Source organism: Tachypleus tridentatus, chromosome 9 (assembly GCF_004210375.1).
Source record: "Tachypleus tridentatus isolate NWPU-2018 chromosome 9, ASM421037v1, whole genome shotgun sequence".
Taxonomy (NCBI): domain Eukaryota; kingdom Metazoa; phylum Arthropoda; class Merostomata; order Xiphosura; family Limulidae; genus Tachypleus; species Tachypleus tridentatus.
The window spans coordinates 27,153,018-27,177,116 of NC_134833.1; the positions used below are offsets into that span (position 1 = coordinate 27,153,018).

The window sequence follows — 24,099 nt, forward strand, 5'->3', positions numbered from 1 at the left end:
ATCTATGCAAGTCGTCCCTAATTTAGCAGTGTAAGACTAGTGGGAAGACAGATAGTCATCAACACCCACCGCCAACTCTTTGGCTACTATTTTACTAATGAATAGTGGGATTGACTGTCACAATATAACGCTCCCATGGCTGAAAGGGCGGACATGTTTGGTGTGACAGGGATTCGAACCCGCAACCATCAGATTACGAGTCGTGCGCCCTAATCACCTGGCCATTCCGGGCCTCAAAGTAAAGTACCTTACTAAACACCAAACAATATTAAAATGTAACTCTGTATCTCAGAACGTCTGATACGGGTATTAACACTTTTATTGAAGATGACCTAGGAAGGTCGAAACGTTGTTCTCTCCTTATCAATAAAAGTGTTAATACCCATATCAGGCGTTCTCAAATACATTTTTATATCAAATGGGTTTCTCGTCATCAAAAATATGTAACTCTGATACCACGAATTTATACTGGCTGTGTTTGTCACACGAATTTCTGATTTGTGCGTTCAAAGTACGTTTAATGTAACATACTCAACTCTCTGCATAAAGGGAAGATTCCAATAACATTATGTAACATAATTTTTTTTTCCTGAATAGTATGTGTTATTTCTTAATTGCTTATATTGTAAAAGTACACAAAAAGTACAATAACATTATGTAACACAAATTTTGTTCCTGAAAAGTATGTGTTATTTCTCAATTGCTTATGTTGTAAAAGTACACAAAATGGCCATTATTCTCTTCAAACTTTGCTTTTGTGACCTGGATAATGACATTTAGAAATTAACCTATTTTCTATGTAAAAACGGCAAATTTTCATTTGCATAAGATCTGAATAAAACAACATATGAATCAAAATTTACATGTATTTATACTAAAGTTTTGCAACTATGAACAAAAATGTTTAGACGTGGGTAGTTTTTCGAGATTTGCGACTGTAATGTAAATCACTTTCATATATCAGCCCCCAAACGTAGTTTCGGCATACAACTTTGTTAGACCAAGATCTCTGATCAAGTCATTGAGGTCTCTTTGGTTGGGGTAGTATGGGCTTCTCTCACCAGCTGCACCTCTGAAATTGTAATCTGGATCTTCAAAGTCTACCTTCTCTTCTGAGGATGGCTGCTTTCTCTCTGGTGGAGTTGGTACAGGGAGCTCAGGGCAGTGTGGCAATGGGGCGATGGATGATGGAAGGTCCGGATACATGATAACAAATGCATTCTTGTGAGCCCGACGTTTGGAAGGGTCCAACATGCAGAAGTAGCAATTGCTTGAGTGGTCAGTGGGTTCACGCCAAATTCTTGGAATAGCGAACTACATGGGTCTCATTCCCATTTGTACCATCCTGCAAAAGAGCAAAATAAAATTGTTATTATGAAAAATAAATTTATTTCATCCACAGCTAATGTGTAAGAGGTTCATGCAAGATATTTTATGTGTGATATTTTTTCTATACTATTGGAAATTTTAAAAAATAAAAGATATTTAAATTTTAAAAGGTATAAAATTTGTATAAATTTTTACTACTTAAACAAGCAAAAATTGTCCGTCTTACCTTCTAGAGTTTTTTTACAGTGCTCGCAGGTAAAATAAGGTGCCCAGGGTTTGCCTTCATCCCCGACAGGCATGCTGAAATATGCCTTGTTGGCTTCACACATTTTAGCAGATGCTATCACAGAGTACTTTTTCGTTCTTGTCTTAGTAACTTGGCTACATACCTAGTAGAATGCGTCTGGAGAATGATTGCAGCTTCTTGATGCCATCTCTGATAAAATCAGATACGTCTGTGTGTTCACTTAGGCAGCTAGAACTAAACTGAAGTGGTGAGCCCCTGTATATATATATATATATATTACTATAGAAAGTCTAGAAAATTCTCGTAAGTTCTACAACATTCTGGAAAGTTCTTGAAAATTCTTTCTTGTGAGTTCGAGAAAATTCTCTAAAAAACTAAGCACTGAATCTACGTGGAATGTTCTGGAAAATGGATAAATTCGAAAATTTCATTACCCAGGTCACAAATGCAAAGTTTAAAGAGAAAAATAGGTCTTTTCCATTTACTTTAGGCATAAGCAATTGGGAAATAACACTTTGTGCCTAGAAACAATAAAAAGTAAAAATTTTGTTACACAGTGTTATCTAAGATAAAGTAAGAATTACTTACTGCTACTTCAATTACATGTCACATTTTTTTTTTTTATTTTAAGATCATATATTTTATTGTTAAAAGAGTCGTAATTTACTTCTGATATTCAAAAGAGTTGTTTTAAAATTTGATTTAGAACGATAAAAAATAGTTGAAAAGTTACCTACAATAATAGGGCATTTGGGAACTGCTTATGTCACAGTTTTAAGGAAAAAAAAAGAGGTTATTGACGTGAGACGTCATAAAAATATGTATAAAGTTAATTCTAAATATTCATAAAAATAAAGTAACTTGTGATATTTGGTGATTTACTCTCTTATAAATATTTAAATGAAAGTTACTGGTTGATAATTAATACACGTGTATTCAAGAAAAAAAAAAACGTGATATACTTAAGAAGCTCACCTTTCCAATATAATGGACAAGACATGCCTTAAACGTCATTGCAAACGTAGCTGATGCAATCGACCTCGGGAAACTAACAAACTAAACCATACGCAATAAAATATAATTCAAAATAAATATTCATAAAGTGAAACACTTACAATGTATGTCTCACTTATTTTGCATTTTTTAAAATATTTGTCTCTATAGAAGATTTTCTAAATGTAATTTCTTTATTCAGATTACATACATTGATAATATATCTTGCAGTCGGAGTAATATATTGTTTGTAAAGTAGTGACTAAAGATTTCCCAACAGCCTATTAACTGCTGCGTCACCTACATTCCTCTCTCTCATGTCGACGAAAAGGATTACGAATTTTCATACAGAATTCAGAATATCGCTTTTTAAAATGGTTTAGCACTCAAAAGAGAGGCTAGCACCTTTGGTGCTGTAGAAAAGTATATTAAAAATGGCGTAAGTAAATTTTTCTTTCTTTTTTTTAATTATGAGACAGTTTATTTTATTCATATTTTCTAGTCTTAACCCTAATAGCGTATGTTAACACTTGCAAAGAACGGTAAAAGTAGTAAGTTAGGCCCAACATAGTTCCTTATAATCATTGATATAGCTTTACCAATGCAGTTGAAAGTTCGTATTCGCAGAACTGTTTAGAACATGTAGGATCATGAACACGGAGCAAGATCCTTTTGAAGATAAATAACGGACAGTTGCTTTCAAATTACGTGCAATTTGTGTTGTGTGAAAACTCGCATATTGTTCCTAATACCAGTAGTGGTATTAATCGCCACTTTACATCACATATTAAGATATTTAGCGTGCATGATTGGTCACTTAACATTGTTTATATTTATAACTTTCAAAGAGAGTATTATGATAATTTGTTTAAAAATTTAACCATTTAAATAGGCTGAGGATTAATGCATTGGAGAAATGACAGTAAAGGTCATGGTAAATGACAGGATAGAGATTTTTCGTTGCATTACTTATGATGGTGGTATCATAAAAATGGAAGTGATTTTGGAAGACATACATAGGTAGTCTGAGATAAGAATATATTCACCCATGCTACTGTGTGGTAGGTAATTATGATGGTTAGGTTTGTAGCTTTACTACAAGGGTGTTCGGAAAGTCGCTGTGCAGTTTTGAAAGCAGTGATAACCGCATTCATTCAGTCTACTTCAAGCCAGCAACTGATGGCGGTGTTTAGAAACAAAATAAGAAGGATCCAAGCCTCTATTGATGCCAACAGTTGTCACTTTCAACATTGTTTATAATTGTCATTCATATTTACATCCTGTATTCTATATTGAAACATGTCTCTTAGTAAATATATAAGTGCACAGTGACTTTTTGAACACCCCATATAATAAAGAAAACTGTATGGTACTGATGCAGCTTTGTTATATGTACTTGTAGGGGTAGATAGCATTACACTGATATACCTTTTGCATATTTCAGCAATTACCAGAATATTTTAAGATGCATGTTTTGGTTCTTTATAGTTACATAAAGAATTCTTGCATGTTTTATAGTGAAATTAAATAATTACATTTAAATGAAGTCAAGTAAACAAAATCAAGAGGAAGGGACTAGATTAAAAACAACAAATTCAAACTTGTGATTAGTTGTAACCGTACATTTAAGCTAAAATAAAACACATTAAAGTTAAATAAAACATGCTGCTTTTTTTTTTAAGACCCTAGGATACAAGCTACAATGTGGGATTATAAAATGTATCCTAGATTTTGAGTTGACTGAGTAGTAGAATCCACTTTGCAGTGGGAATACACCATCAGTTGCCTCCAAAATTTAGGATACATTTTATAATCCCATGTTGTAGCTTGTATCCTAGGATCTTTGTTTAAAAAAAAAAACAAACAGCATATTTTGTTTATTTTTTTTTTGTTTTGACTTAAAAATTTATGTACAATGACTGGTAGACTGTGTATCCCTATTGCAGTGCGAGTCCTCCTACTTCAGTCACCCCCAAAATCTAGAATGTTTTATTTTTATAATCCCACATTGTAATTTGTACACTAAAATCTTTTTTTAAATGCAGCATATTTTGTTTAATTTTAATGTTTTGTTTTGACTTTAAATTTCAGTGTGTGTGTGTGTGTATGTGTGTGTATATATAAATCTTTTGAATGTTCCATCTCAAAACTTTGCTAATATTACATGGCCAGCTCAGTTATAAGCTTTATGAATGTTTTATGTACAATTTAGACATGCAATATTGTATCATCTGACAACAACACTGAGCATGCATGATTGGAAATGTTGACTGTGTTTGTTATAATTAAAATTGTCTTAGCCTGGAATATTTAATTTAAAAACTATTTTAATTACATTTTAATCCTTAATCATTTTACAAAGTCTTGTGTAAGTGTAGAAAGTTAAAACATGCACATTTTTATATGCATAATTTAAACACAACAAGGGATTTGTTTATCCATCCACCAAACTAAACTTTACAAATAGTGCCACACACTAACCATTACCTTTTATAATTCATTAAGCTGTTCCTTAAATCAGTTGCATCTACAAAGTAAAGGGAACTCATTCTAGAGAAAAAACCTAATTGGAAAAATGTTGTATCTCATTGTTCTACTGTGTAACTGAGATGTCCAAAAACATTGATGTATCAACACTGTCAGTTCCAGCAATAATCTGTAATACCTCAATTCGATTTGACCTAACTCTTCATTTTTTCAAGATAAAACAATTTTGAATATCTTGTGTGTTTTTACACTGCAGATTTAAATTTCAAAATGTATTTTAGTCCTATGCTCTGTTACCTTTCTTAGGTTATGCATGTCCATTTTCATGTGGAAAAACATTTAAGTCAAGTATTGTTTAAGTTTTATCATCAAAGAAAACCTCAAAATATTGATTGTAATTTTTATAAATTTCTGACAAAATATAAGTACACTGACTGCTTTATTATGAAGTGGATATTTGGAACAAGGTCTTTTCTATACTTTTTATTAGTGCTAAAAGACAGTAATAATCCTTCTTCCTCTCAAATGGCTGATCAGTATCTGTGTTTTAACACCACAAATGTTTTAAATAATTTTAGTTTGAAGTGAAATAAATTTGGCATATGGTTGACCATTATGATGTTTAATGGTAAATTATAGCAATGTTATAAAATGTTTTACAACTGAATAATTGGTCACTTGCATAACAAATTTCATGTTTCTCTGAAGTGTTTATGTATATTTTTGTATGTTTGTTGCAGGCCTTGATAGTGTATTCAATGTATTTTTAATGCTGCTTTATATGAAGGAGCACAAGTTTTCTCTCCAATCACAATGAACCATATCCAAACAGGATGTTGGTGACCAGGGTCTTTTACAGAAAATTTTGGGTTACAAACTTTCCTGTATTGTTACATTCATCCATTTATATGGACTCTTACCATAAGTCAACCTGTCTTTCATGGTATTTCCCTCCTTTAGGCTATATTTTTTCATAACATGTCTGAGAAACTCAGACAACAGCTTCCTCTTGACAAAATATATTCATTTGAGATCACATGTCCAGCATATCTTCAAGATACACATTAAGAACTGCAACTCAACTGTTTCATTTCTCTCCTGTACTTGCCAGTCCAACATTGTGATGCATTCATGAGAGTTTGTAGAACATAGCAGTGTAACTTTTTTTAAATATTAATTATTTACAGGGAGACTTAATAAACAGTGTAAACAAATAAGAGGCCCTGCTATTGAGAAGGAGTTCAATTATTACTGATTGAACAATTGCTTCTTGCTTGATTTATTACATTGTAATAAATCCATTGGGTACAAAGATGTCCAAAACAATCATTGTTATAAAAATCTTGTATTAAAACATTTTGTTTTAAGTTCAAATTGTGTAGACAGTTTATTTAATTCTGGGATAACTTCATTCAACATTAATTTAGTTGATAGTTTAGTATTTGTCCAGCTAACTCATACCATTCTGGAATTAGCAGGACCAAACTTTGCAGATGGTGTTAGGATTAGCTGAGGGAGTTCTTATCTATTTTAAGTGATCCTTCCATTTTTCTGCAAATTGTCTAGAAGATATTTCATGCTTCTTTAGAGTCCTTAGGTTCATATCATCAACTGACAAGCTATAGAATAAAGTTTGATATTTGTGAATAGGGCTTCTGTGAATCATGAGGAAGGGGCTTTGAATCCTGAAGCATAGCATGAACATAGAAGTATGTCAAAAATGTATTTTATACATTACCAAGAAATATTTATAAGTTTTACTTAGAGCAGGCACTGTAAGTAATGTTTTATTGGATAACCAGTATTCCTAATTAACAAGCAGCAACCTTATACATTTATTGAACTAAGATTTCTAGTTATAATTGTGTTATTGATCTAATATCTGGTGTATCTGAGTAATCAAGAAGTATTGTTCTAAGTGAATGGATTCTGTTTAAGGTAAGATGGAAAGCTGTTTACATGAGTTTTATTAGTAATTTTCATAAGATATGTATTAAAAACAGTTTCAAGTACTATTTAGAAAAATTCTCTGGGACTAAACCACATGTATTTTATTAGTTAATACAAATTTTGGTTATGTTAATCCTTTAGGTTATTTGTTTTTTTATTATAGGCTATAATACTAAATTAACGTATGTATTATCAGTTTGCTATTTGATGTAAGATGAATTTGGCATCTTAATATTTGTGAGTGATGCATTGTGTATGTATGTAATTATGAAACTTATTTTTGAGCATAAAATTTATTGTTTTATTACTACTACAACTGACTGTCAACATATAACTTCATTAAACAAGTTAAGGTTTTTGTATTCATGTTAATGCTTTTGTTTATGGTGTAAACTCTTATTTGTTTGTTTTTCAGGTTCCCAAGGATTTTTGTCTCCTTCACACCTGTTTCGGCAGAGAAACAGCTAGATCAACAGATATCAATTCAAAACCAAAGCAGTTATGGAAAGGTTCAGTTTTTCAGAGACAGCAGGGTTATGGAGCTTGGAGCAAGCTCTGTTCCCTGATGCTATAATAAATCTTGAAGAGTCTGACTTCAATGATAGTGATGTTCTCCTGAAAGAAGTACATTCAGATTCCAACAAATCCACTGTTTCAGTTACTACAAATAATGAGCAGTCTCATCCTGAGTTTGTCACAGAGGAAGAAAATGTCGATGACAGTGGTGTGTATGCATATGAAACCCCAAATGCATATAAATTTGAAAATGATAGCTCCTCTTAACTCAATAATTGATATATTTTTGGAATTATGAAAACAAAACAAAATATAATGTGACTGATACAACAGAAAATCACATGCTTGCTAATTGATAGCTTTGTAAATAAACATCAATGAATTCTAACAGCCTATTACATGAATATACCATATGCATTAGTTTTTTTTTAAATAAGCACAGTTTTAACTTGTTCTCTCAATAGCATTATTAGCTTGTAGATTTTGTAGTCATTTTATGTGCCTTACCTGAAGCAAACCATTAGGAAAGGAAAAGGTTATGACAAATATAAAAATGTTTGCCAAAACAATCTTATTTTTGACTTAAAGGAGTTTCAATTACATGATCCAGTAGCTTACAATTGAGTTATGTAGTATTAACATTTTCAAATGCTCCCCACACATACACGGTACTGTATAACTAAGAATACTGTCTTTGCAAACTTAGAAGTAAATGAGCACAGTACTTTATGTATACAAATGTTTACAATATTGTTCCAATAAATTGATTTTTTTTATTACAGAATAAGGCTTTGAAAACGAAGTAAAAATTAAACTAGTATATTGCTATTCTTTGATGTAAAATATTGGGTGTATTTTGTACTACTTCCAGTGTAACATGCTATATTTTAACTCATTTATGAAGTGAAATAGGTATTCACCTAATTCATGAGAAATATAAAGCCTCTTTGTTAAAAGTCTTATTTAATTTTGCAAATCACTTCATTTAGTTGGGTTCTATGATTCTTTTCTTTTGTTTTCCAGATCTGCAAGATTGGATGGATAAAAACATTGATATGTCTATCCTGGAATGTCTGGAGCTGCAATTTGATCCCCTGAATGATCCTCTGGTGAAGAATGGGGACCCTTTTGCCCTCTTGGCATCCTTGGTTGATAAAACTGAGATTAACAGAAACCTCAGCTCTTCTGATGATGTAATTGAATCCCTTAATTCCAAAGACACTGTAACTGGTTCAGCAAATCTATATTCTGAAGGAATTATTGGTTTATCTTTGAATGTCTGCACTCCACCAGAATCACCTGTTGGAAAAGTTCCAGATATATCTTCAGTCTTGGGTTCTGTTAGCAACATTGTTTCTTCACCACTAATTGAAAATTCATCATGTGAAGTTTCAAGCAACACTCAAAACTCTTTTGTTAGTTTTCAGAATAGTAGTGAAGATGAGGCTGTTAATATTTTGGAGTCCATAATATCAGGTTCAGCAGATTCACCATGTGATTCAAAATATTCTTCAGAATGGTCAGTTGATTCCGTTGCTTTTCAAGTTAATGATTCAGACTTTGTAGAATTAGAAAATGAACTTTCAGGAGACATTGAAGTCAGACAGTCTAGAATTACACCATATACCACTTCACCCTCTGTCCTTGAGAAACCAAGCTCTCGTATAAAATCAGTTACTGGTTCTGTTGTTAAAGGGGCTTTTTCAAATAAGCGAAAAGAGCGTAAAAAGCAACAAAACAAAGAAGCTGCAACGAGATACCGTGAGAAGAAACGAACTGAGGCTAGGGTTCTGATGGATGAGGAAACTTCTTTAGAGAAACAAAACCAAGAACTGAAAGAAAAGGTACAACAGCTGAGTAATGAAATATCTTATCTGAAGAGTCTTATGGAGCTCTTTAAGGCCAGATGTGTGAAAAAATCACAAGGCACAATACATAATTAGTAATGTCACTTTACCTGTGTGTTTTGTGTTGTAGATAGTTTCAATTTTATAATGCTTTTGTCTGTATCAAGTAAAATCAAGGACCACTGGGTGAATGTGAAATTAATTGCTTACATAATTTTAATTTAACCACATATTAAATGTCATTTTTTTTTTTTTAGTAAAGGTGCATAGATTATCTATCTGAACTGTCAAGGTTTCTGGTGTTTATTTTCCATATTTGTGTAAACAAGATTTTATGAATAAATAAAAAGCCCTCGTTAATGTAAGTTATGTATATTTTACTGGTTTTTGTGTATGTAGACGGCTTATGTAAATATGCTTATCCAATAAGAACTATGATAGTAAATACAACTAAGTTGGATAGGTGACCAGAGTAACACTGTAGGACCACAGCTGTATATCAAATGCTGGAATGTCATTTGTTTCTCAACAGATCTTTACACAATACATCACAGTAACTGGATGTGTATGCAGACAAAAAGTAGTAATTCATCCTGTGCAAGAAACAAATGTGTAGTTAAAAAAAATGTAGAAAAATATTCCACTGGTATATATTAATGTGAATTATAGTTTGTCGACTGTGGCAGGTGTATTATTTTAATGGTGAAATGCTCTCCATAATCAGTTGGTTAAAACTGATAGTCTAAGTAACTAGAGGCATCTAGAAATTATTATACAAAGGATTGGCAAAGTGGTCAGAGAGCAGCATCTGTTTGTAATGTTATTCTTAATTCTAAAGTAAGAGCATAATAAGCAGTGATATTTGATTTTTGGAAAATTTAAATTGTCCAAAGCCATTGTAATAAAGGCATATCCTATATAACAATGTGGTATACATACACAAATTTTAAGTTATATAAAAGGTCAAACCCAGTGAAAGCAGGTAAGTTAAACCAAAATTGGAAAAGTTTTTTTTTTTTGCATCCCTTCCATGTTTTAAAACAACAGTGTTACTTCGTTTTTTGTTCCATAAAATCGTAAGTACAAGAAAGATTGGAAATAAGATAAACTAATTTTTTATCGTTAGATGGATTGGATTTTGAATAACGTTCACCGGATAATTGAAAAAAAATGTAGAAATAAATCGCAATTTTCATTTTCCAAGTAATGGTTTGAAACGTGACCAAGCAAGATCTTCACCTGGAAAAACCACAATTTAAAATATCGATTCAACTATCAAATACCTTGAATGGTTGGAAAATAAAACGAATTAATGCTGTATTCACGCCATTCTATACGAAGATATATTCAAGTGAGACGGCACATTGTGAATTTGTGTGGTATGGTTTTGAAATAAGTGCTGAAAATGTAGTTCTCGTACATTTGATGTATTATAGAAAGCCTCCAGGGTTGGATGGTAATTTTTGTAGTTGGCAGCCATACGACTTAGTCTTCTGTAATAACTGCTTTACATGATTGTCAGATTGAGCATGAAAAGCTTAATGACGTGGCGTGTCTGTATAAACATTTCAGTTTTAAATAATCACGAATAAATGAAAAAAACTCGTCACAAATTATCCTGGCAAAAATGCACTAACCAATGTTCAGAAGCAAATAAAAACAGTTCTTTTGGCAATGGGCAGCTCTTTTACTATGAACCCTATAAATAAATAAGGTAGATTCTGTATTCCTTTCCAGACTAAAAGAACCCATTACTGTAAGCAAAAACTGTAGTGAAACCCATTTCGGTGAGTAGGAGCTATCCACGTCACTATTGGTCATTCTCGTAGAAAATGGGTACGTCCTTGAGATATTACCTGCCCCGCCAAAGGGAAAGATTACTGCCCTCCTTCACATGGTCTGTTTTATTATACTGTCATATTTCTGGCGAAAAGATCAGTCGCTTATGTAGGTAGGGGTTAGAGTGGACTCAACCCCAGAGCTCATGGTCTTAATTTTATTCGATGTAAGATTACATGAGGTGTAGGGCCCACAATAATTGTTAGCCATTTGACCCACACAACCTTAAATCCGCCACTGGAGGAAATACACGTGACACAAAAAGCGAATGATGTATAACAATAAATAATTATGAAGAAATGTATCTAATACCACGATTTACGTTTTACTGTAAAAAAACCCAAACGGTATGAAAACTTGTTTGTGTGAAATATTTTGATAATTATAGACGAGCAGAAAAGACTCATCTTACACTACAGTTAAGTAGGCAGGAAATGCTAAAATTACACTCCATACCACAAATATATTTTTCATAATAGTCCTACTTTAACGACATTAATTATAAACGTTTCTCTTATTATCCTAAGTATTTTGGTATCGCAAGTTTTTATTCGAGTAGAAACATTATATATAACGCTAAAAAATCTAGTTTTGATGCGTGTGTTGGGGCAACATAGGTAGTCCAAAGTATAGTTTGGCGTTTAATCAACAAACAAGTATTAATGTCTCAGTATATTTTTAAATTTGGACATTGTGTGATGAATGAAAACTCAACATTTGATATGTTTACTGATAGATATTTACATATAACTTTAAATAATTTCAATATTTAGTGTAAAATTACGAGCTTATAAAACTATTACAAAAAGTACATGTTTTAAAATATATATATTTGAAAAGCGACATCTAACGGTAGATAGTTGCGAAAGGGGTAATCGTCGTCGCAGAAAAGATGTACGGCAGTCTGGTACGTTTCAATTACACTTATTTATTTGTAATTATTACACGTGTATAAAGTAGTACCGTTATCTGCAGTTATACTGATATATATTTGCTATTCCACATGGTTTTATTTTTAGAAAGTAAGTTTGTAATAAGTAAATTTAAATTAAACTTTATATTAGGAAACATGACACACAAAAAGAAAAAAGTCGACCTCACCACTGGCAATGAAGCTACTCTTAGTAATACCGAAACTGCAATTTTGGAAATTAAGTTTTTATTTATTGTTGGAAGCACGCGTGAACCATAGATCTTCCAGTTTATTAATGTTTTACGTTTTATGGAGGTTAATTGTACGTGTATGTATACATATATATATGTACATATGATACTATTTTTACATTTAAAAGTTTAGTCACATGCATTGATTTAAAACTTGTTAAATGAGTAATATGATGTTAAAACACAGATTAATATTTATACACAAATACTACTGAAAGTTTGAAACATAAATAAAATGTGTTTTGAGTTCTAATTACGTATAAGATTCATGACCATATAAAGCTCGAGAACGGTTTGAAGATGAATGGGTAATGAAGAAAACTGTTATAAGTTTAACACAGGAAATAATGTAATTGATGATTACAATAAACCTTGGCGAAACGTTGTACATCTGTCGCTATGGTAAACAATAGTTTTCTTCGTTAGCTGTTCGAACCATCTATGTCCAAACTGTAAAGTCTCAAAATGGATTTTTTTTCATTGATTCACGCCCATAATTGAAAGGAATCTGAGAACTAACAATAACAGCAGGCAGATAGCTAAAAATGTAAAGTAGGTCATGTTTATTCAGTTCCTGTTGGAATGGTTATGGAAAAAGGTTATTGAACTCGAATATTCTTCAGAGTTCAAGGACATGGTTCGACATAACGTTTCTGAGATTGGATTGACAGCGGTTTTGAAACCACGTACGCTAGTGGCAGTCAAAAGGATTAGTAAATAACAACTGTTTTTAAATGGTGTTTTCGTATTAGGTACTCGGAGATTTTGGTATGTTATATTTTCTTTAGATACCTCTTTAACTTTTTTTTGGTCGATATTTAAAAAAACAAAATTATAATACGTTACGTAAAAATGAATCAAAATATAATCGTTGAATTTCTGTTTTACATTTTAGTTTGTGTTGATGAGTGATGTTGACGATAAAGTTAAATTGTGAATATATTCATATAATTTAATAAAAGTATTTATTAATCTTGTTTTTTTTCAGTTATATAATTAGATAGTTTTTATTCATAATAAGCCCACTATAAAATGGATGTATCATGTAGATATTGTGGAGGAGTTATTTTCAATTAAAGTTTTTGTGTAGCTAGTGATTTATGCTGAAGATAAGTTGAGCTTTGCCTTTAATAACTAATATATTATCACTTGTGACCAGTTTATTCTTGCGTGTTCTGTAAATTTGGTACATTTTTAAGTATATAGCTTAAGATGATAATTTTAAAGAATGAACAAATTAGTAAAAGTTTAGTCAATTTGAACAGATCTCTTCCATCTGTAGGCAGTTTGAAACCAAACTGTAGTTTTTGGAAATGTAACTTTTCATGACTGTATCTGTTCTTCATATTTAACAAGAATAAAGATTATGAACATAAAACAATATCAGAGAACACGTGTACAGTTTAAAAAAAATAAGTGAGTTTAGAAAAAGTCTTGGTCTAGATTCCAGAATATTGTAAAATGTTTGGCATAACTGTATAACACAAAGACAACAAGGGTCCATTTGACTTTTATGTTTAAAAAAATGCATTTTCACTGGAGCCTAGTCTTTTTTTTCTTTTTTTTTTAAACCTTAAACTTTGTTTTTTCATTCTATTAGTTTTCAAGAATATGGTTCAGAGATACTTAGGTCACACTTACCAAGATGTTCAGACCAGGAAATTAAGATGCCTAAAACCCTATAAATGTTGAAGCCTACCAAATTATGTATCATATATTTATTCTGTACTACACTATAAATGTATGCATCTGTTTCAACTTCTTACAGTACTTCTAGTTTAATTAGTTAATCTTTATGTCACTGAGGTAGCCTTTTTAGCATATTAATATATCTATCCTACAATATGAAGAAATATTTCCAGTGTTTCTTGATTAGTAAGTAATCAGTCTTAATAATATAAAATAAATATTCTAAAGTTCATGTTATGTTTAAAAATTTCTAGGTTTTAACTTGTTCTGTCAGAATCTCAGGAAATAAAAATACAGCATGAGATATCTTTGCATCACATTGAAACTACTACTTCAGCTGCCAAAGGAATAAAACAAAAACCTTTAAGCTGTCCATATTCACTTACTTAAATAACAAAAGTTTACAGTAATGTAGACTACAATGCACACCACATGAACAAATATGCAAATTTATATTTTTCAATAAAAATAGAAAACAATCAAAATCTCCAAAGTTTAGATCTGTTTACTTAGGATATGCATGTTTATGTTTCCAATTCTTTTATTCTGTTAGTTGTACAGACCTTTGGAAGGAAAAATCAAAAATTGTCTAACTTTTCAATATTGATCATCTGAATCAGGTCTTCTCTAATTCTTTTTCTCTTTCCTGAAAATAAAACAATTCCGAAAACTTAGCCTCTTTTAAGGATTAGATTATTACATAACATTGTAGTTGTCCATTGCTGCAATCTTTTTATTGTCTAAACATTTTCACATAAGACAGGAACTGAACAGTTTCCCAAATGGGATCTTGCCAATAGCCTTAAATAAGGCTACTATAATCTTTGTGCTTTTAAATATAACCAAGAATTTTTATTTCACCATAGCTAAGTTCTTGTCAAAGGATATAAAAGTTTTAAGAACAGTTGCATCTAGTAAATTTTTTTCTACAATAATACTGTTCTTCTTTCAGAATTATCACATGTAAATTATTTTTAGGTTTCATTACTACAATTACACAACTTTAAATTTTCAAATTTTAATACTTGTTATTATTTCCTCCAATTATAAGGGTCTTTCTGTTGTAGAAAGATGGTTGAAAAGAAAGCAATCTTCCCAGTAACTGTGTATTATCAGAACTTGGGTTAACACTCATTTTGTATGCATAAATGTAGAAATTTTAACATTAGAGATGGGAAAATATATTTCAGTACAACCCATTGATGGTGACTATAATTAATTTGACACTTTAGATTTTTTTTATTCTGCATATTGCTTCAATTCAACCTTTGGCATACCTATTGAATAGAATATCCAAATATTCTTTCATGTTTAATGAATTTCTTCATGTGGAAGGTTGATTACCCAACTAGGATAACCTTGTGGCTAGAAAGTATATCATAGGTAAAACAATGCATTTTAAAAAGCATTCATATATTAACTACAGTTAATAAACAATAAATGAGAACATTGAAATTAATGTTTTGTGTAATACCTCATTTTCTCCAAACAGTTGGGTTCCTTCTCCCAGAAGAATGGAGTTGGTAAAAGGGACCTGATTTTGGAAATGCTTATGATGCCATTCAAGAAATTATAAAAGCCATTGGCTTAAATGGTGTATAAAAAAAAGGTGCCAAATTTGAGTTGAAAGATTTTAGTAATTATGTTAACTGTAAAAAGGATTCTAGGATAATATTCATTTTAACAACTTTTCAATGGAACTTTATTAATTTTTAATTAGATTTTACTAATGAAGGTGAAATTTTTTACTTAAATTCTACTTGTGTTGAAAAAAATTAGTATTACAGAAAAGCCCTTGAGAATTGACCTTTTGGTCTTGATGAGATTTATCCTAAAACTTTGAATAAGCTCAGCAGAGAGATAATAGGAATGTTTTGTTATTTTGAAGATGTTTTCTGATACCATAGAAGCCACATATATTTGAAATATTATGAGTTTGAGGCCTTATTTTAAAAAGGAAAGATTAAGTGAGTTTGAAAACTGTAGCATTATTAGTCTGAATTCTGTAGTCTGTTATCAAAAGACATTTAGGGGAAAAAAGTTGGAGTTTAATTAATAATAATTTAGTTTTAAATTTTTTTATATTTTCATTATCAGTTTGTTTTTTTAATAAGACCTCTACTTGAGGAATTAGGTACTCAGTTGAGGTTGTCTTTTAAGAAACTTTGACAAAGTGTTTCACAAAAAAAATTATTCAGTTGGATACTTGTGGATAAGTGAAAAGCTGAGTGAATTAGCTTACTGTTAGAACATATGGAGTGGTGATAAGTTTGTAGTTTTGTCACTAAGAGTTCCTCACAAGTCTGTATTAGGATATTTGTTGTTCATTAATTTGTATGTTAATGATTTAGATTACTTTTATAAGAAATAGTACTTGTTACTGATGGCATTATATTGTAAAAATACTAAGAAGAAGCCATTTTGTTAATACTGCCTCTGCTGCGAGAGAGAACTTTGATGTCTCAGTGAATGGGCCAAATTGTAGAAGATGAGTTATAATTTTGAAAAGTATGAAGTAATGCACTTGGACAAAGACGTTTAGATAAGACTTGTATCTCTTCATTAGGGATGGAAAAACAAAGGTTTTAGTTGGTGTTAATAATATCTTAACATTTTCTGTTTCCTGTTTAACCAAGACAAATATAATTAATTTGGTTCTTGATTCTTTTTTTAGGAATTTTGTACTTAAGAACAAAAAAGTTATTACTGTCATCATATACAATTCTTTAGTGAGGACTTGTTTTGAAATAGTGTGTAGTAATCTCTTTGTCACAGGAAGAATATGAATATATTGAAAAGAATGCAAAGGCAGATGAAACATTTCTGGTTCAGTTGTTTAATTAGCTGTGAGGAAAGGTATAGTTTGACAGGAGGATTTTGTTTGTGGTGTCCAAATTGTTTTAGAAGATTTGTCTGTGACTGAAAGTAGGGAGTGAAATGGTTAAGAATACAAACTGGAAAAGTTAAAAGTTTTATCTTTGGAAGCCCAGATGTAGATGTGTCATGCTTAAAATTTATGTTAGATTCATGAACTTATGAAATGATTTGTACCATTTCATAAAGTTTGGATAGGTATATGGATTAAAGAGCTATACTTCAGTTTATTTTACAGAAAAATAAAAGCATGAGGAGTGATCATAAGTCAGGTGGCTTTCTGAAATCCTGTCTTTTCATGTTCTTGTTTACATTTAATGCAACAGTGAGTAATCACTGTTGCCAAAGATAAATTACTCTTTATTGCTTTAAATGAAGGCACATCTATGATATCATAACCTGTTTTTCTTGGTTTTAAATGGTTGGTTAAGACATGCAGTGTAGACAGTTTAGAACAAAAAATTTAATATCTGTATCATAATTTTCAGGTAGGCATGGACCATTAGGTCCATCTTTCTTTGAGATTTCTCAAGGGTAGATATACAGAGACAAAGTATAAAATTCACCTTTTAATCTTCAGGAATTCATAGGTTCCTTTACACTATTGCTAATAACAACTTTCTAGTAAGTTAATATATTTTCTTAAATGGAGAAACCAAAACTTTACACAGTATTCAAAGTCATCTATACGAGACCTAAATAGATATTTCGATAGAGGTATAATCAGACTGATACAGAGGACAAAATTATGTTTAGTCCAATCATTTTTGAACAAAAAACATATAATGTTTAGTGATCTAAATTAGCAGCAAGCAATCAAAATATTAAACACAAATGTTATATGTGTATTAATGGCAACAGTGTTTATTCTCTCTGTGTCTCTAGACAGAGAGAAAAAAAAAATTATGACAGCCAAGTTCCATGGAAAATTAATGTTCAATGAAATTGTACAATTCTTTTTGGTAAATCCTACATTAGGTTTATAGTAATAATCCTAAAGTTAAATCATAAGAAGACTATTTCAAAGATTGGATAATGATTCTTGATTTCATATTATTGAAGTATTTTAATGTCCAAAAAAACATTCAGTGTTTTAAGAACTGTGTTACAATTTATTTTGCGCAGATAGCCAAGCTGCTTTGTGCCATAAAGCACCAAACAATTCATTTTTTGATCATTAACTATTGTAATCACATTCATTATTGTGTTATTACCATTCATTGAGATACATGTAATAATAAAAAAGAGTGATGCTGTGTGTTAATACAAACTGGAGTACTAACTTCATACACTAGATGGAGCTTCATCACATTTTTTTAAATGTAGGTGACATTGCAGAAATTTTCAGGGCAGTTACTCTGATGTGTTCCCACTGAATAAGCAAAAGTTTGTGTGTTAAGTAGATGTATAACAAGGAAAGTTTAAGGAAAAAAACTTTAGTTTTGTGCATCTACATTGGTTGAATATGTTATTTATCCAAAATATAACGAGGTGAACAACTAACTTCAATTTGATTTGAGAGTGTCTTTGAAGTATGTATCTGTAGTAAGTATTTTGCTGTTTATATATCTCATTGTAAATATTAATTTACTTTTACTGTAATGTTCCTATCCAAAAATATAATAAATGTTAATTTTATAAATAATTGTTGTGTGTACATATTTGTGAATACACAAAAACTGCAAGTTGTTTTTTATTCTCACTACAGTTGTGCAATTTGTATGAATTAATACAGTATACATAGCATTTATTTTACCAGCAAAATGAAAGAACTATTACTATGATTTTCCAGTGTAAAAAGGAATATTATTAAAATTGTAATTAGTCTACTGTTTTATGGAATATGTACTGGACATCTACAGGGAAAAAATGTTTGCCAATATTGTAAGCAGAATAAAATGTATTCTGCATCTCTTTCTTTGGTTTATACAGTTTATAAATTGTTATTTACTTGTATCTAACATGCATGGCACAATACCATTTTGTTAATTACAGTACTGGTAGGTTTTTTTTAGTTTTATATATTTAACCCATTACCTTTACCTATTGAACTGAAACTGTGACAGTAATGTCTCTCCCTTCTCTCTCCTTCTCTGTTGTAATTAGGCTTAAAAAATTGTTCTCTGCAGTTTTATTAGAAGTATTTGAAATTCACTGGTGATAGATCAGAAAAAAAACAACAAAGCATATATATATCAGAACATAATATGAAACCTTGTGTGTTTTTCATTATGAATATTATGTCACATTTAATTTAAGAAGTATTAACTTTTGTCATATAATATTTCATTAACAGAATAAAAAACAGTTCAACCTTTTATCTAATCAGTGTTGTGACACAAAGGGGTTCCACTTTACTGTATTTTGTTATTATCTCATACCTTGACCAAGCCTTTTCATTATTCAGGACTTGGCTGTGTTTATCCTCCTTCATTTAGTACAAGTTAATTATTTTGAAGTGATATGACAGTAAATACAGTCAGCCAAATGTGAAGTATAAAAAGTGATGTGAGGCATCACTAATGTGTTTATCATTGTTAAATTTAATCTGTATGTTTAATAGAGTTAATAAACACAGCATACTATCTATGAAGTTAAATTTAAAAATTGGGATGTGTATACCAGTTCCTTGTATTTTCCATTGATAAAGTTAATGTGTATCTATCCATAATTGCCTTGGCAGTTTATAGTCTGTATGAACTTTTCATTTTATATGTAAGTGATACATTATTGATTAGTTAGTCCAGTCATCTTACACAGCATTGATGTCAATGTCATTTCCTTTGGTTAGAGACTTTGGTAATTTACTAAGTTTATATGCTTTCATTATATGGTTTACTGAAAATACATAAAAATTGTTGATTAAAATAACATATGATCATTGATTAAAAAATATCACATTAGCATTCACTGACTGGGATTTGTTTATTTATTCTTCAAAGTAAAGGTGCAAGTCCAATGAAATGTTTCAGGAATTTTAAACCTATTAGTGCAACCCCATTTATTAGCAAATTGGACAACATCTCCAAAAAGGTATAGCAAATGTACATTCTATGTTTGGACAAGATAATGTCTCAGAATATTTCTCGTAGTGCCTCAGATGATTATTCTTTAGTTATATATCTGTACTTTTAACCTTCAACATTTCTTCAAAGGTAACTATGTGTTTCTAAACGTTGCATAAGACTAAGTCAATAAAGCAGACTTTCTCTTTCTGTCTTTTTTTTTTTCTTTTTTGTAGACAGTTCTTTAAGCTGGAAATGGAGGGAAATACAATTCGACACAGGGGAGACAAAAACCACAACTTCAGAGATGTGACTTACTTTGAAAAGAATTACAAACATGTTACCAATGATGATATAAGAAAACTTAGAACATGGCAAAATATTCTGGCTATCGTCAGAGGCTTTATGATTGCCTTTTTCATTCTTTTTGTCTTCATCCCTATTTGGTGGGCAACTTGTCCATGGTTACGTCGTTTTTGTGTAATTATGCCTGGAGTGGAACTTTTTTCATTTTCAAAAAACCTTTCTGCACCTAATGAATTTGGTCTTAATTATACTCGCCATTTTTTTATGGATTTTGGAAGCTCAAGACTAGGTATTTGGCATGTCTTTCCAAGGAGTCGAGCCAATGATTACCAGAAGGATACTTCTGTAACTAGTGAAGATTTTAAAGATGGACGACCAGTGTTTCTGTATTTCCATGGAGCAGGTGGTACAAGGGGTTCCAAACATCGTGTGGGTCTCTATAAAACTCTTACCAGCAGCAGTATTGATGCTCATGTCATCACTTTTGATTACAGAGGCTTTGGTGATTCATCTGGTGACACAACAGGTCCTGGAATGGTTAAGGATGCTGAAGCTGTATACAGTTGGTTGAGGTCATTAGTGAACTCATCACAGCTTTTCATCTGGGGACATTCTATGGGAACAGCTGTAGCTATAAACCTAGTTTCCAAGTTGGAACTGGTACACAATCCAGTTGCTCTTTTCTTAGACTCTCCATTTGCAAATGTGATTGACCTTACTCGTCTTCATCCGTTGGCCAGTATACATCGGTATATGCCATTCTTTTATTACTTTTTTGCTGCTCCTTGTCAGCAAGATTTAGATTTTGATGTCGAGGAACGGATAAAGGATGTTCAGGTTCCTGTGTTGATATTTCATGCAGAGGATGACCACTTAGTGCCTTTTCAGTTAGGTTATGATCTTTACCAAAGGTCTTTAAGAGACAGGCCACACAAGGTAACAGAATTCATAGCCTTAAATGCAAGCTTAAAAATTGGCCATCAGAAACTTTTCAAGTATCCACCTTTGCCAGAGATTGTTAACAGTTTCATGGAATTGGCATCTCGAATTTCATGATTGTTTAAAATTTGGTGGTAACAGTGGAATGGTTTTATTACTTATATACAAGTTGTTTTTTTACTAACTGTTATACTATATGAAATTTGCTCATTCACTGTAGGTATTACTAATATTAATTGTGGAAATGTAAATCATTGTTATAAAAAAACACACATGCATTCATTTGATTGTTGGTTCTCATTAACTTAAATGTTTTATATGGATATATATATATATGTATAAAAGTTGAGTTACAGTTAAAGTATTTTTGTTTCAAGTCACACTGCATGTATACTATCCTTACCAATGTACATTTTTTAACATCCCTATTACTGGTATTTATAAAAAGGTTGTGTAAAACATTCCACTTTGTTTTCCTTTGTATAAATTGTTGTTGGGGTGGAATTATTGTAAATCGTATGAGTAATAATTGCAGCATTTCATTTTTTTTCTAACCAGTTTATTACAAATGTACAGCTCATGATATTATCAAGGTAAGGAGAGAAAAGTTTTTCAAACAAACTTAAATGTATTGAAGAAGGATATACAAACACTTAATTTATATGTTTTTCATTCTGAATATTGTCATGTTCAATTTCAGAAGTATTTAATTTTGTCATATAACATTTTATTAACTCAAAATAAAACAATTTAACCTTTCATCTAATCAGTGTTGTGATACAACCAACCAATTAATTATGCAAACTCCTATATGATTATATCAATTTGCTTTACGTTAATAAGATTGATGACTTTAAGCATTACTGTCAATTAAAATTAAGTTATAACCCTAATTGCCTCACAGACATGTTTTCATCTTTACGGTCCACCACCTCTACTCCCAAATATAGTGATATATTTAACTTAACGTTTCCTATGAGCTTGTATCACTGTGGGAGTTATGGAGAGTAGTACTTCAACATTGTGTTTGTTAAGTAGTAAATGAATACAACCACCAATGACTTTTACACTGTGTTGTATTTCAAGCACTTTAAGTGTTCTTATTTTCTTGTTGTAAGATAACACAGTTATTTCAGGCAGTGGAGATTCATTGATGAATGTTTGGTTATTGCCTCACTGATATTGTGTACTGTATTTGCATGTTATGTTTATTATTTAAACAGGGTAGTTTTACTCTGATGACTGTTTGTTCTTTTGTTTTATATTTTTAAGTTTCTAAATAATTAACTTCACTTACTAATTTTATAGTTTGTTTTACATGAGAAACATTCAGTAGAATTTTATGGTATTTACTTTTTTTATGCAGGAGTTATTTAAAAATAAGTACCTAAGTTGTTATGAATATTAACTTTGTCTTAAACAATTTATGATGGTGTTAATACTTGGTGGTTGGTTTAGGTTGTGTTTTTTTTATGGAACATGTGTTAGATGAAATTCATTTTACTTTATTTATGAGGTTGTACAATGACTATATGGGTAACTACATTGTGTTCAATAAAACATTTTTAAAGATGTTTCAGTTGTCAAAGCTTGTAATTTACTAATTGTTTGCCATTTAGTGGCTTATGAATAAACACAAAAAACGAATTTGTGAATTTAAAAGGAATAAAACTGAATATTATGTACATAATGAGAAGCACGCTGTATCAAAATACACCATTAAGTAGGAGGCACTAATATAATATAATAACATAAATATAATATAAAGAATTGTATAACCATGTTCATAGTCAGTGACTGAAGTAAATAGCTCAAGTATTAGGCAGTAATTTAAGTTAATAGCTTGAATATTACCAACATAATTCATTTCTCACAGGTGCAGCTTACATGTTCTATGTGTTCAGTTTTGTTTAATTTTGACAAATTAATTTTTCTAGAAAATTGATACCATTTCTTTTGAATATACAAATGCAGTTTATGTGGTTTATCTGTTCAGTAATATAAAAACCTAGTTTGCTCATATTTGTTTTTATAAGGGTAGAATTGATTTTTAAAAAAACTTTGTAAAGGAAAACAAATTTTGGACTTCCATTGTACAAGTTTTGTTTTTTAATGATACATGTTAATGATAGAAAGTAATGACACTTTACAACAGTATATTGTTTTATATGGACAAGAGAATAAAATATGAATTACACATTTTTTAACATCTTGATTTTTATACCAGTATTAAATATCATACTGAAAAGATCGCAATTTTTAAAATCCAGCAAGAAATGTTGTCACATCAAAATTTCAGTCAGTTGTTTGTGTAATCCAATACTTCCTCAATCATCATGAAATTCCTTAAATGCTGTAAGATAAATTTACAAACAAAGATAGACAATAACCAAAATTACATAACTCAGCATCATATTTTATTCCATAAATTCCATGTCACTACAAGTTGGGTAAGTTAAAGAAATTGTTTTGAAAACTGTTGGGTAAGAGGCTTATAATGGTAAATTTTCTGATTATCCCCATGGTGAACATAGTGCAGATAATTTATTGTGTTGCTTTGCTTTAAAACAAATATTCCTGGAAATTTCAACTTAATTCACTTAGTTGAAGAACAAGTACAATAGAAAATGAATACTAGTTCTTAGCCCTACTTTAAAAAAGGGCTCAAGGTACTTGCTTCACTTTACTTGATGCCAGACATGATGTTCATATAACATATAGTGAAAATCTTCAATCTTCAGAATGAAGTCTTAAAAGTCTGTGAATGAAGAGTTTAGGCATTTACAACCAATGTGGTTCAAATTCATGAAAGGTTTGTTTACCCATTACCTCCCTGAATCTTTGTCTCCTTCCAACCTACACAAATTTGCAAAGTTTTTCTGGATTGGTAGTTATTATTCACTAGACTCGTAAT

The 24,099-nt window shown here is 30.8% G+C and overlaps 2 protein-coding genes and 1 long non-coding RNA gene across 11 annotated transcripts; 2 read left to right on the forward strand and 1 right to left on the reverse strand.

Annotated features, from left to right (window-relative positions):
* Positions 1-854: 854 nt before the first annotated feature.
* LOC143224912 (uncharacterized) lies at positions 855-2,647 on the reverse strand. Of its 2 annotated transcripts, none has more exons than XR_013013510.1 (3): positions 2,552-2,647; positions 1,556-1,831; positions 855-1,345 (listed from the first exon to the last, which is right to left on the reverse strand). It is a non-coding gene; the product is annotated as an uncharacterized LOC143224912 (long non-coding RNA). The 2 variants fall into 2 exon arrangements; XR_013013511.1 differs by having other exon boundaries at positions 1,556-2,097; positions 2,552-2,597.
* A 172-nt stretch (positions 2,648-2,819) lies between these two features.
* Positions 2,820-9,734, forward strand: LOC143224914 (uncharacterized). Its single transcript, XM_076453386.1, has 3 exons — positions 2,820-3,008; positions 7,422-7,730; positions 8,546-9,734. Exons 2-3 carry the CDS (start codon positions 7,508-7,510, stop codon positions 9,463-9,465), a joined length of 1,143 nt encoding a protein of 380 aa, XP_076309501.1. The 5' UTR covers positions 2,820-3,008; positions 7,422-7,507; the 3' UTR covers positions 9,466-9,734.
* Positions 9,735-9,887: 153 nt separating this feature from the next.
* LOC143224913 (lysophosphatidylserine lipase ABHD12-like) lies at positions 9,888-22,760 on the forward strand. 8 transcript variants are annotated; one of them, XM_076453382.1, is made up of 3 exons: positions 9,888-12,115; positions 15,554-15,670; positions 20,177-22,760. In XM_076453382.1, exon 3 carries the CDS (start codon positions 20,196-20,198, stop codon positions 21,300-21,302), a length of 1,107 nt encoding a protein of 368 aa, XP_076309497.1. In that variant the 5' UTR covers positions 9,888-12,115; positions 15,554-15,670; positions 20,177-20,195; the 3' UTR covers positions 21,303-22,760. The 8 variants fall into 8 exon arrangements, with proteins under 8 accessions (XP_076309497.1, XP_076309495.1, XP_076309499.1 ...); XM_076453384.1 differs by lacking the exons at positions 9,888-12,115; positions 15,554-15,670 and adding exons at positions 12,130-13,140; positions 13,973-14,113; XM_076453380.1 differs by lacking the exon at positions 15,554-15,670.
* Positions 22,761-24,099: the final 1,339 nt, after the last annotated feature.